Raw genomic sequence first — 11,806 nt, forward strand, 5'->3', positions numbered from 1 at the left:
ACTTTACTAGGGTTTCGATCGACGTTTATCAAAACTTCTACTCTCTTCTCTGTTTGTGGATGTTTACTGACTTTTTTTTATTATTTTTTATTTTTACAAAGATTGAATGATGGCAAATGAGGAGGACTATGAGGACGTAATCTTTTCAGACTATGATGACTTTATTTCTGAACATGAAAAAGGCAAAGCCGTTATTGATCCAAATATAGGTTGGGGTTCAGACCCCATCCTCAAAATCAACCTCTCTCGCCCTTCTAAAATCCCTCCCCCTAATCCTAATCCTACCCTTCCCCCTGCCCCTACCGTCGCCACCGCCTACCCTCGGCCAAAATGGTTCCCATATACGAAGGTATGTGCAAGCGCAACATTGCGTGCGTCTGTCTTTAGATTCGGTTTGTTGTACAGTATGTTCTACGACGTGTAACTAATCAGAGTATTAAACTTGCTTGTTCCTCAGCTTTCTGAGGAGGAACGATATGAATATTCTCTTTATGGAGAGATGCTGTTAGAGCGCTACAATGAAGTTAAGGTTTGCTTCTTCTTATATCTATCTATCTATCTGTCTACTGGTCTATACAGTACTAAATAATCTTCAATTTGAATTGAACAAATTGGTGTAGGGCACGGATTTTGAATTTGTGAGGCTTGTGAAGATTATGGTAATGCTCGCTGCTGGGCTTAATATTAAAATTCATTTTGAGGCCAAGTCCTGCGCTGTTGCTGTTGCTGCTGTTGAGTACACTATGAAAACCTTTGAAGGTTTCGTGTTCAAGGCTTTTGTCTGTCGTCATAGAGTGTGGCCTTCGAGTTGTCAACTGCTATGCCCTAATCCTGTGTATGATGAAAGAATCTCCCTGTCCCATGAGCACTAATTATGAACCGCCGCCTTATGAACCACTGCTTTATAAACCAGCAAGGGACTTACCTCCTTCATTTTTGTCATGGTTGAGTGATGATCTTAATTGATTGTAGTAACTTTCTGTTTTGCTAGTTTTTTTTTTTTTTCCCTTCAAACATATAATAGTTTTTATTTTGTTGGTTTGAATGACCTGCAATCAATATTGCAAATTTTATATAATCAAAATTATTAATGACTCTCTTTTGCTTATTTGATTTACTCCTAGCTGAATCGTTGTTTTTACTAGATTTATTAGTCACTGGAATTCCATTCCCAAACTATGGACACCTTGATATCAAATTTCAATGGTGTTACGTCTGATTTAGGAGCCACTAAGGTTGGTACATTTCTATCTTGTGGGGTAAGCATAAAACTTATAAGCAGTTACATATATTTAAACTATCTTTGCATGTAGATTCCATTATGAAGTGTTGGGAGCCTTTACATTCTAGGTGATATGGTCCTAAGAAGACTTCTGTCTACGTTGAATATGAAAAAAAGTTCTGTTAGATAACATCTGATATTTGTGTTGATTGGCTTTCCTCTTTTATACATGAATAATCATTAATAAGTTTTGGTAGTAAGCAATATATATATATATATATTTTGAGATAGTTATAATATACCGCTAAACCCACAGCTTGAATCTCTTCTCCCATTTGAACCCCAAACACTTTGTGTATAAGGAGATGCTAATTGAGTTACAAAACTCTTGGCATCTTTGTCATTTTTAAATGATGAGATTTCATTCATCTCAAATTTAATGGAACAAATTTGATACTAGAGACTTATGTTGCAAATATTTGATGCGCCATCTACAACACCCTTCTCTAAGTGAAGGGGAAAAAAAATGACATCTCACAACAGTCTTCCATTTGGTAAATCTAAAGCTATTCAATTTCTTGAAAGCACTTAAAATAAAAATAAATTCTAGTCTTACAAAGACAAATTAAAAAACTAGAATACTTAGTTGCTGATTATTCAAAAGAGCCAACAATCCATCGAAGTTGCCTGTTTGATATAGGGACATTAATCTGGAAAGATGAAAAAACATTAGACAAGAAAAAAAAGGAACCCAGATATGGAATAGAATAACTTTGTTAGATACAAAACCTTCTATTTTATTCTAGTCATTTGCTTGATGAGCATTTGATTTAGTACAAGATGAAACACCCTTGAACCAAGTGACACAGGGTTAAGCAACACATGAAGAGAAAACAAGGTGAGCGAAATAGACGTCATCTGCAATAGACTTGTCTAGTTTTCATTAGAAGAAGGGGGGAATTCAAGTTTGCCGGAATTTGAGGCCTAGAAGTAGGAGTTGAGGGCCTTGGGCTTAATGATGGCCGGGGTTTGTCCATGGAAGAGCTGGTGGTCTTGATGAATAGTTACTCTCTGATTGTAAAACAGAAAGCTGAAACAGAGATTATTTGAGATATTAGTCATTCATATATAACAATAACTTCAAAAAGCGTTTCTATTAAATATCATTATCAGCAATTAAGTTGTCTAAAATAGATATCTTTGTTTTGAAAACCTTTGGCATCACGAAAGAGGCAATATTTCTGTTAATATGGAGGAAACAAACTTAACATGCATGAAATGCAATGCAGCAAAGGCACTTCGAATTATCTAATTTCTGAACAAAAACTCTCAGGAAATAGAAATAGGGGTTTGGGGGGGGGGGGGGGGGTGTTGGGAGGGTTGCAAACTGTTAACCCAAAAAGACACTATATGTGCGTGTGTGTATAAATAGTTATATTGAGGGTAAAGTTTTTGTCCAGTGCACTTATAGGATCCTTTGTATTTTTTTTCCCAAGATAAACAGTTCATTTTTTTCTATGCTTTGTTGTCATAGAGCATAATGCAAAGAGTCAAGTATGAATACTAATTCAACAAAATGAAATATCTACTACTCAAGTTCAGTGTGATGTATCTTCGTTGTGCTGTTGCCCTGTTTTATGAAATATCTACTACTTTCAGATAAAAAAGATAAAAAAGTAATATTACCTATTCAACAAGCCAAAGAACCCAATTGGTCTCGTTTATCACATTGCTATTGTATTATATATCTGCTTTATTAGCTAACCAAATGAATCCAGCAAAACATTGTAAACTCAGGACCCTCAAAAGTCCACCAGCTTCCAACCCATAAATGTGAAAGCACTTTAAGCTATCCAAACAGAAGTGTGAAAATGAATGGCATGACAATTGAGGAAAGACAGCAACGAGAATGTACATGTGTCTACTCGGGAGACAGCAGGTAAACCCTGAAGATCACAAGTAATCCTTCAGAAGTTCCCAATCATCCTCAGTTCCCCTATTCCTTGGTTTGAATCTCTGGCTACCATAACTTCTTCTTTTGCTCTGACCCTATTCAGATCTAGAAGGTCTTTCAAAGTCAGGATATTCTCCATGCTCATTTACAGAAGTCACATTTTGGGTGCCCAAAAAACCCTGCTACAAGGAAATAGAGGGATTAGTACTTTGGTGGATTTTTAATTTAAGAAAAAAAAGTGATTTTTTTTTACTAGGGGTGATCAAATATTTGTCAACTTTAGCTTCTTTAACTTGGGAGTGCTCCATGGGAGACCTTAAATCCCATTTAGCTCATAATGTCTGATCAGGTTAGTGTCATAATGTTCTCTTTGATAGAAGGCTGGAAAAGTTCACTTCATGTATCTCCCAAGCAGCTCATAGAAATAAGACATGATCCTCATTGAACTACCTAATGAAAAAAGGAAAAATACATTTATATCCAGTTATTGGTAAGAAAATTAATAGACAACTCCATGCATCTATTATATGCTTGCCATATAAGCTGTTATAATCATACAAAAGCATAGGTAAGATGTCAATTTTGTGTGCTTCCATGCATTCTTCTTTACTTGTGCATATATATATATATGCATCATGTATCTGATTAAAAATATAGCATACCACAGAGCAAGATCAAGATGGGCGGTTTCATTATGCATGGAAAAATACCTTTGTTAGTCTCTGTATGCGTGAGGCTGCAGCTTCATACACAACTGCATCAGGTATAACTTCCAGCACATCCTTGATCCTCCACAAAGAGCGCATAGCTAGGTACTAACCTTAAATTACTAGCAAATTGCATTTAAATTTCACAGAGAACACCTTTTTTTTGAACAAAAGGTATATTGTCGATATAAGACACATCGAACCAGATAATTAACTACAAAACATGCAAGCACAGAGTCTTTCAAAATGGTAAAAAGTAATTTGCTTGTAGTCTGAACTCAAATAATTGGCATTTGCCTTTTTAGTGCACCTACAAAACTTGACGGAATAATGAGTTTCTGAATGAATCAAGCTCCAGTGATTCAATGGCTCCTGAATTAATGTTAAAACTATAACCCCGCACCTTGAAATGTGACATGAAAAATTGTAGGTGATTGTAGAATGACCGTTTATTTGACACACCCAATTCCACATATTTGTACACTCAAATGCGTGCTTGTCACGTTGGCATGTGTACTATTGTATGCACTAAGATGTGTGCACTTGTTACTATCCTTGTAGAATAGATAATGATGTACAATAGTTGGTGCAAAAAAATTTGGCTCACCTTCCCAATATTTTGACGAGCTGGTGTTGCGACTTTGTATCCTACCTAACTATTAGAAATACTGAATGAGTTGTATTGTATTTCTCAAATCAAAGAATATATATCAGTGCTTTTATATAGGAGGCATATGTGTGTGGTACAAGTAAAGTATAGTATAAGTACAAGTGTACTATACAAGTAACCTAGTTGGGCCTAAAGCCCATAACATAATATACGTTAACAGCCCCCCTCAAACTCAAGGTGGATGTGAGACCAACTTGAGGTTGTCAACCGAATCACGAGTGCGTCTCTTAGGAAGTGACTTGGTGAAGATATCCGCAAGTTGATCTTTGGAGGAGACGGAGAAAAGCTGGAGAGCACCATGGATAAGATGATAACGGATAAAATGACAATCAATCTTGATGTGTTTAGTCCGTTCATAGAAGACATCATTATGAGCAATATGAATGGCACTCTGATTGTCACAATAAAGGGGAGTAGTAGAGGATGTGGACACACCTAAATCCTTAAGAAGCCATCGTAGCCAAATGAGCTCAGATGTGGTATCAGCAAGGACACGATATTCTGCTTCAGTACTGGAGCGGGCCACAAAAGTTTGTTTCTTACTTCGCCAAGAAATCAAAGAAGAACCAAGGAGAAAATAATAACCTGTAGTAGACCTGCGATCAGTGGGATCTCCTGCCCAATCAGCATCAGAGAATGCATGGAGTACAAGAGGAGACTGAGCTGAGTAGAAAAGGCCATGGAAGAGGGTGCCCTTCAGGTATCGAAGAATGCACAGAACAACAGCATAATGAGTTGATCGTGGAGCAGACAGATACTGGCTCACCTGATGAACAGCATAGGAGATGTCTGGACGAGTAATTGTGAGATAAACTAGACTGCCAACCAATCGTCTGTAAAGAGAGGGATTAGACAATGGTTTCCCCCCTGAGGGAGTCAGATGCGCATTAAGCTCAACTAGAGTGTCAACAGTCTTGCTATCAGTGAGTCCAGCTTGAGATAAGAGTTCAGAAGCATACTTGGCTTGAGTAATATAAAGTCCATCTGTAGAATGAGTGATTTCAAGACCCAAGAAGTAGCTGAGATGTCCAAGATCTTTCATCTCAAATTTCTGACTGAGAAAATCCTTGAGTTCTTGAATGCCACTAAGGTCATCACCAGTTATGATCATATCATCCACATACAGGAGAAGTAAAATAGTGCCTTGGTTAGTGCGATGAAGAAATAAGGCAGAATCATAATGACTGGCCATGTAACCCAAGCGAGAAATGGTAGAGCTGAATTTGGAAAACCAAGCTCGTGGAGCTTGTTTAAGGCCATAAAGTGCACGTCGAAGGTAACAAACCTTGTTTGAGTCAACAGAGAGACCATGAGGAGGTTGCATATAAACTTCTTCACCTAAATCCCCATTAAGGAATGCATTTTTGACATCCATCTGAAAAAGATCCCATTTACTGGCAGCAGCAACAGCTAAGAGGGCATGGACAGATGAGATACGAGCAACCGGAGCAAAAGTCTCTTCATAATCAATCCCATACTCCTGTGTAAAACCTTTTGCAACAAGACGAGTTTTGTAGCTCTCAATAGACCCATCAGAGCGAGTCTTAATCTTGTAGATCCATTTACAACCAACCATAGATTTCCCGGAGGGGAGTGTCACCAAATCCCAAGTATGGTTTTTAGATAATGCATCAAGTTTCTCTTTCATTGCAATCTGCCATAAAGGGTCAGTGGAAGCCTCACGATAAGTGTGAGGCTCGTGTAGTGTAGCAAGAGTAGTGTAACAATGATAGTCAAGTAAATGTGCAGGAATAGATCTTACTCGAGTTGAGTGACGAGGTGGAATGTCTTGTGCAAGATCTTCAGGCGGAGTAGGAGTAGGGGACCCAAGCTCAGGTTTGGGGTTGGGTAGCTCGTCTTCAACCTGTTCATCTTCCACCTGTTCATTAAAGGGTGAACTAGGAAAGGGATCAGTGATATCTGGTGGTTGGATAGAGAAGTCTACAAGAGAATCAGGAGCAACTACAGGAGGATTAGGAGCAGCTATAGAAGGAATATGTGCCTCATCCGGAAAAAGATTTAAAATAGAGGAGGAAGATAGGGAGGCACGGAAGTGAGAGAGCTCGACAAAGAGACGATGTTCCCAAAAGACAACATTGCGGGAAATACGAAGGCGATGAGAGACAAGATTATAACACCGATACCCCTTTTGAGTTTCACCATAGCCAAGAAAACAACAAAGCCTTGACCGAGGCTCAAGTTTGTTATGCTCATGTGGCTGAAGAAGAATGAAACAAGCAGAACCAAAGGAGCGAAGGTGGTGATAGTCTGGAGGTGACCCAAAAAGGTGCTCATATAGAGTTTGATTTTGGATAACAGGACTCGGAATGCGATTAATAGCATGAACAGCATGAAGAGTAGCTTCGCCCCAAAAAGGAGCAGGAACTTTGGCAGAGAGAAGGAGAGCACGAACAGTGTCAAGAATATGATGAAGTTTCCGTTCGGCTCTATCATTTTGCTGAGAGGTACCTGGACAAATTAGTTGATGAACAGTGCCATAGGAATGCAAAACAGCTTGGAAAGCATATTGAGTGTATTTAAGAGCATTATCAGATTGAAAAATTTTGATGAGTTTGGAAAACTGAGTTTCAACCATTTTTGCAAAATTAGAATATACTTGCAATAATTCAGAACGATGTCTCATATTAAAAATCCAGCTATAGCGAGAGTAATCATCAACAAAGACAACAAAATATCGAGACCCACCAATACTAGAGATAGAGGAAGGCCCCCAAACATTAGAATGAATAAGGTTAAAGATATCAGTGGATATTGATTCACTAGTATTGAAAGGCAAAGCTGGTTGTTTTCCTAATTGGCACGAAACATAATCAAAATTTTCTGTAGACACTGAACCTAACAAACCTCTAGAAGCTAATTGTTGTATCCGAGAGGAAGATGCATGACCAAGTCGAGCATGCCAAAGTGCAAGGGAAGGAATTGAAGAAACTGTAGCAGCTGCAGCAACAGAAACATGAGCAATAAGTGGAAGATAAAGGTTGTCCACGGGAAACATACGCCCAACTCTAGGACCGGTCCCAAGCTCCTGTCTCGTCCTCGGATCCTGCACAATACACCCAGAATAATCAAATATAATATGATAACCCAACTCAGCTAATTGTCCCACAGAAAATAAATTGTAAGAAAGGTCAAGAACATTAAAGACCCCAGGAACCAAAATGTTGGAGGTCGAAACAAAACCTATAATATGACCAGACATTGTGGAACCATTTGCTGTGTGAATATTAAGAGGGTGTGGTGCAGGTTTGAGTTCAAAAAATAAGGACGAGTAAGGTGTCATCTGATTGCAACAAGCGGAATCCATAAGCCAAGAGGAAGGAGACATACCAGATCAAGCTGAGAAAGAAGAGGAATAAGATGCATTACCAACTATACGAATGACATTGATGATAATGTTTTTAAGGTCATTTGTGGACATGGTGAAAGTGTGTTCTGAAGACTTAGACTGTGCAGAGACGGGAGCCATTGGTTGGACACTCTCAGTATTAGCAACAGTAGCAGCAGAAATTGAAACAGCTGATTCGTTGCGATGATAGCAAGTCTCAATATTGTGGCCAAAACTTTTGCAATAATTGCAAAAACGTTTGCTAGATTGTCAGTGACGATTATTGCAACAAGAAGAAGACCTGTCCTTATTCTTCATTTAGAAGCAAAATATGCAAAAATGGACTGCAAAAATGAAATCTATGCGAAAAACTGAATAAGGAGCACCTGGACAAAAAGTCAACTATGTGAAAAAGTCAATGGTCAAACCTAGTTAAAGTCAACCGTCAAAGAAAAGTCAACGGATGACGTCAGCAGGCAGACTGGCGATGACGTAAGCAGGTGATGTCAGCTAGGGTTGATGTGGCAGTTAGTTATGACGTCAACGATGACGTCAGCAGGTAACCCAATGGCGCATGGGGCACGTGGATAAAATTCGTCGAAGCTTTGGGCGGGGTGTAAGGGCGCGTGGACAGTCCGATGAAGCCGATTCTTTCCCGAAAATGCAGATCGGAGAAAGGCGATTCTGATGGTGTTAGCGGCAACAAGATCGGAGCTACCCTAGTGGCGTGTGAAGCGTGTGGAATAATTTGCCGAAACTTTGACCGGCACGTGGCGGCGCGTTGATGGTCAGAGGTGGATTTTTCCGGCGGCTATGTGTAGAGCGATGGAAAATCTACACGGTGATATATCTTATGTCCTAATCGAAGGTCAGAGGTGACAGATCCGATGATGGCAGTGGTTTTGGCGGCGAAAGAGGAGCTTCTGGTGGTGGAGATTCAACCCTGAGGACCTCTGACGGCGGCGGAGCTGTCGGGAGAGGGCAGTGAAAGGGTTTATTGACCACAGAAGTTGAGGCAGTGGAAAATACCAACAAAACAAGACTGCAAGACACAAGAAAATTAGAGCAATGGCTCTGATACCATGTTAGAAATACTGAATGAGTTGTATTGTATATCTCAATACATCAGTGACTTTATATAGGAGGCATATGTGTGTGGTACAAGTAAAGTGTAGTACAAGTACAAGTGTGCTATACAAGTAACCTAGCTGGGGCTAAAGCCCATAACATGATATACGTTAACACTAACAAACATCACAAGTTAAATTCTAAAAAAAAAAAGAGATAATTCTGTAGAATATTCTGAAGAAGGTAACACCAATCCACTACCTACTTCCAATCCCACAAATTGGGGTTTTACAAGAGGTCATATGGGTTTATGGTTCTAACTTTCAGCATCATGAAAACTAGGGGCGGAGCAACGTTGGTGACTGGGGGCCATGCCCCCCCCCCCCCCTTGAATTTTTAATTTTTTTTTAATTTATATATATATATATTTTAAGTTTTAAAAAATTATTTAAAGTAGGTAAAATTGTATACTTGAACCATTTTTCTAAGAATTGGCCCCCACATGAAAAATTATTTGGCCCTCATCAGTCCATGTTAGTGTTCTTTCTAAACTTACTTTTCACCTTTTAATATTTGTCCTCATTTATTATTAGTCTTTACGGTTGAAACTCCTTCACATAACAGACCATTGGCTTGATTAGAAATTTTACTTTTTCAATTTCCAAGCTTCAATATATATATATATATATATATATTTTTTTTTTGATCTAGTGTAAGCTGATATTGCTCTTTATTGTTGTTATATTGCTCTTTGTTGTAAGCTGATATTGTTGTCCGCATTTGTTGCTAGTAAATATTGCTCTCTGGTATTGAATACATCTGTTGTTGTTTTTCCTACTCTATTTTTCTGCTCTATTTTGCTGTGGCCATTCTTTTGGCTTTGTATTCTCTCTTTTCTTTGCATAACATATATAATTTTGTTTCAAAAAAAAGTGCTGAGCTTATTTTGAACTAGCAAAAATGACTTTAAAATCTTGAGAGGTACTAGAGTATTCTCATTTTATTTTTTATTTTTTTATATTTTTTATTAAACCAATTGATAAGCTTTATCCAAAATTTCAGTTTTGGCTTCTATTCTACTCAAACAACTAAATGTGAAAGCCATCTTGTATTTTTATATATAATTTCATATTGGCTTATAATGATTTTGTTATTTTTAATTTCAAAAAATATTATATCTTCTTGTAGATGTAGTTGCTATATTTATATATTTAATTTCTTATGCTTGTTAAAAGGGCTAAGAGAAACTTTGAAGGGAAAATGAACTTAAGATACTTAATTGGTCATTCAGTTTTGTTAAGTGCTAATAAGAATCACATTGATTAAACCAATGCACAAAATCATATATGTAGTATTTTGAGTTTTTCTTGAATTGTGATTCACTATGAGATACTTTAACCTCGGTCCCCCCAAACCAAAATTCCTAGCTTCTCCTCTGATGAAAACAAATCGAGATCCCAATCCAATGCATGTAATAAAAATACATAAGAGGGGTAGGGGGTTTGACATCCAAGAGCATGCCTTTCTTCCATTCTATTTTCCATGACACTTGATTGCGCAAATTCATTCTTTAGATAAAATTCATTTCTTAGTCTCAAAATTTTAGGGTCGGCTATGGATCCTTAATTGACCAATCAAAGTCATGTATTCTTTTCGTCAAATTAAAAATGCCAAATGAAAATTTAAATACCATTTTCAACTTGCCAAATGCTTCCATGTCTTGAAAAAGATTAGATAATTGATCTCCCCAAACCTCAAGAATTTATGTACGACCACGTTCTTGCCATTCTAGGTGTAATTGAAGTAGCATCAAGATCTGGGAGGCTACAAAAATAGTAGTAGATATTTTTACATATGTTAACAATGAAGCGGTTTGGTGGGGACTATGAAATCTAAGGTTTGCATGTACTTCACTCCTCTTTTTTATTTTAATTTTTTTTATACAAGATAGAAATTCTACTCTAGCCTAATCTAAATGTATATGTGTGTGAAGCTTCCTTCAAGAGACTCAAACCCCGACTCTTGCCCCTTCCACATCCCATAAGCACTTATACTTGTGGAGTGACTGCTCCATGTTACGAACTACGTTGATTAATATCCATAGTTTCTAACAGTTTTGTTTTTGTTTTTCTTTTTTTCGGGTAGGTCAGGTTGTAATTGACATCAGCTTGATACTTGAAGTGCACCTAACTTGAGCATCCATCTAACCTATCCAAGACCCTTAGGATCGAGTAGGCAGCTTGGTCCATGGGTTTATGCTCAACCCTAGACTAAAACATCCTTTGGATTGGGCATGCGGCTTGGGTCCATGGGTTTATGCTCAGCCCTAGACTACTAGTATAGATATAGAGTTTGTTTTAATTAAATTCCCTTTCACCAGAAAAATAAAAGTATAAATATAGAGCACGAATTCTTTGCCTATGTTTTTATTCTCCTTGTTTGTTGTTCTCTAATTAGGGATTTGACTGTTGATCAAAACCAATTCTATTTACTATTTTATTTCTCTATTCTCCTCCTATATGGATTGAATTTCCTCTTGGTTGCTAGGGTTTGAAAATTTGGGTTTTGTTTAAGGGTTTATTTTGAAATGGGTTCGTTCATATGTTGGGGTGTGTGTTAGTCTGATTGGGTTTGGACATGTTGGTGCGGCTTGAGTCTGTATGTTATGTTTACTTAGGTGTATCTCTCAATTGTACTATACATTGTGTGAGCTATGTGTTTGAGATCTGTGTCCAAAACACGCTTGTGTGAATCAATACAAATGATGTGTACTTGTGCTCTATGCCAAAACTTGACACAAGGAGTGATAAATTTGTAGGACTTGTATGTTACTTCTTTG

General features: G+C 37.8%; 1 protein-coding gene across 1 annotated transcript; it reads left to right on the forward strand.

The window, feature by feature from the left end:
- The first annotated feature begins 109 nt into the window (after positions 1–109).
- On the forward strand, positions 110–1,000 carry LOC115951926. The gene is made up of 3 exons (XM_031069046.1): positions 110–349; positions 458–529; positions 621–1,000. The coding sequence occupies exons 1-3, from the start codon at positions 110–112 to the stop codon at positions 870–872; spliced, it is 564 nt and encodes a 187-aa protein (XP_030924906.1). The 3' UTR covers positions 873–1,000.
- Positions 1,001–11,806: the final 10,806 nt, after the last annotated feature.

Source organism: Quercus lobata, chromosome 7 (assembly GCF_001633185.2).
Source record: "Quercus lobata isolate SW786 chromosome 7, ValleyOak3.0 Primary Assembly, whole genome shotgun sequence".
Taxonomy (NCBI): Eukaryota; Viridiplantae; Streptophyta; class Magnoliopsida; order Fagales; family Fagaceae; genus Quercus; species Quercus lobata.

What these genes read in the sequence shown, in the direction of transcription:
- LOC115951926 (XM_031069046.1), top strand. Translation starts at nt 110, where the DNA reads ATGGCAAATGAGGAGGACTATGAGGACGTAATCTTTTCAGACTATGAT. An exon ending in AATGGTTCCCATATACGAAG is followed by an intron (nt 350 to 457) that starts GTATGTGCAAGC and finishes CTTGTTCCTCAG; the next exon opens with CTTTCTGAGGAGGAACGATA. An exon ending in AGCGCTACAATGAAGTTAAG is followed by an intron (nt 530 to 620) that starts GTTTGCTTCTTC and finishes AAATTGGTGTAG; the next exon opens with GGCACGGATTTTGAATTTGT.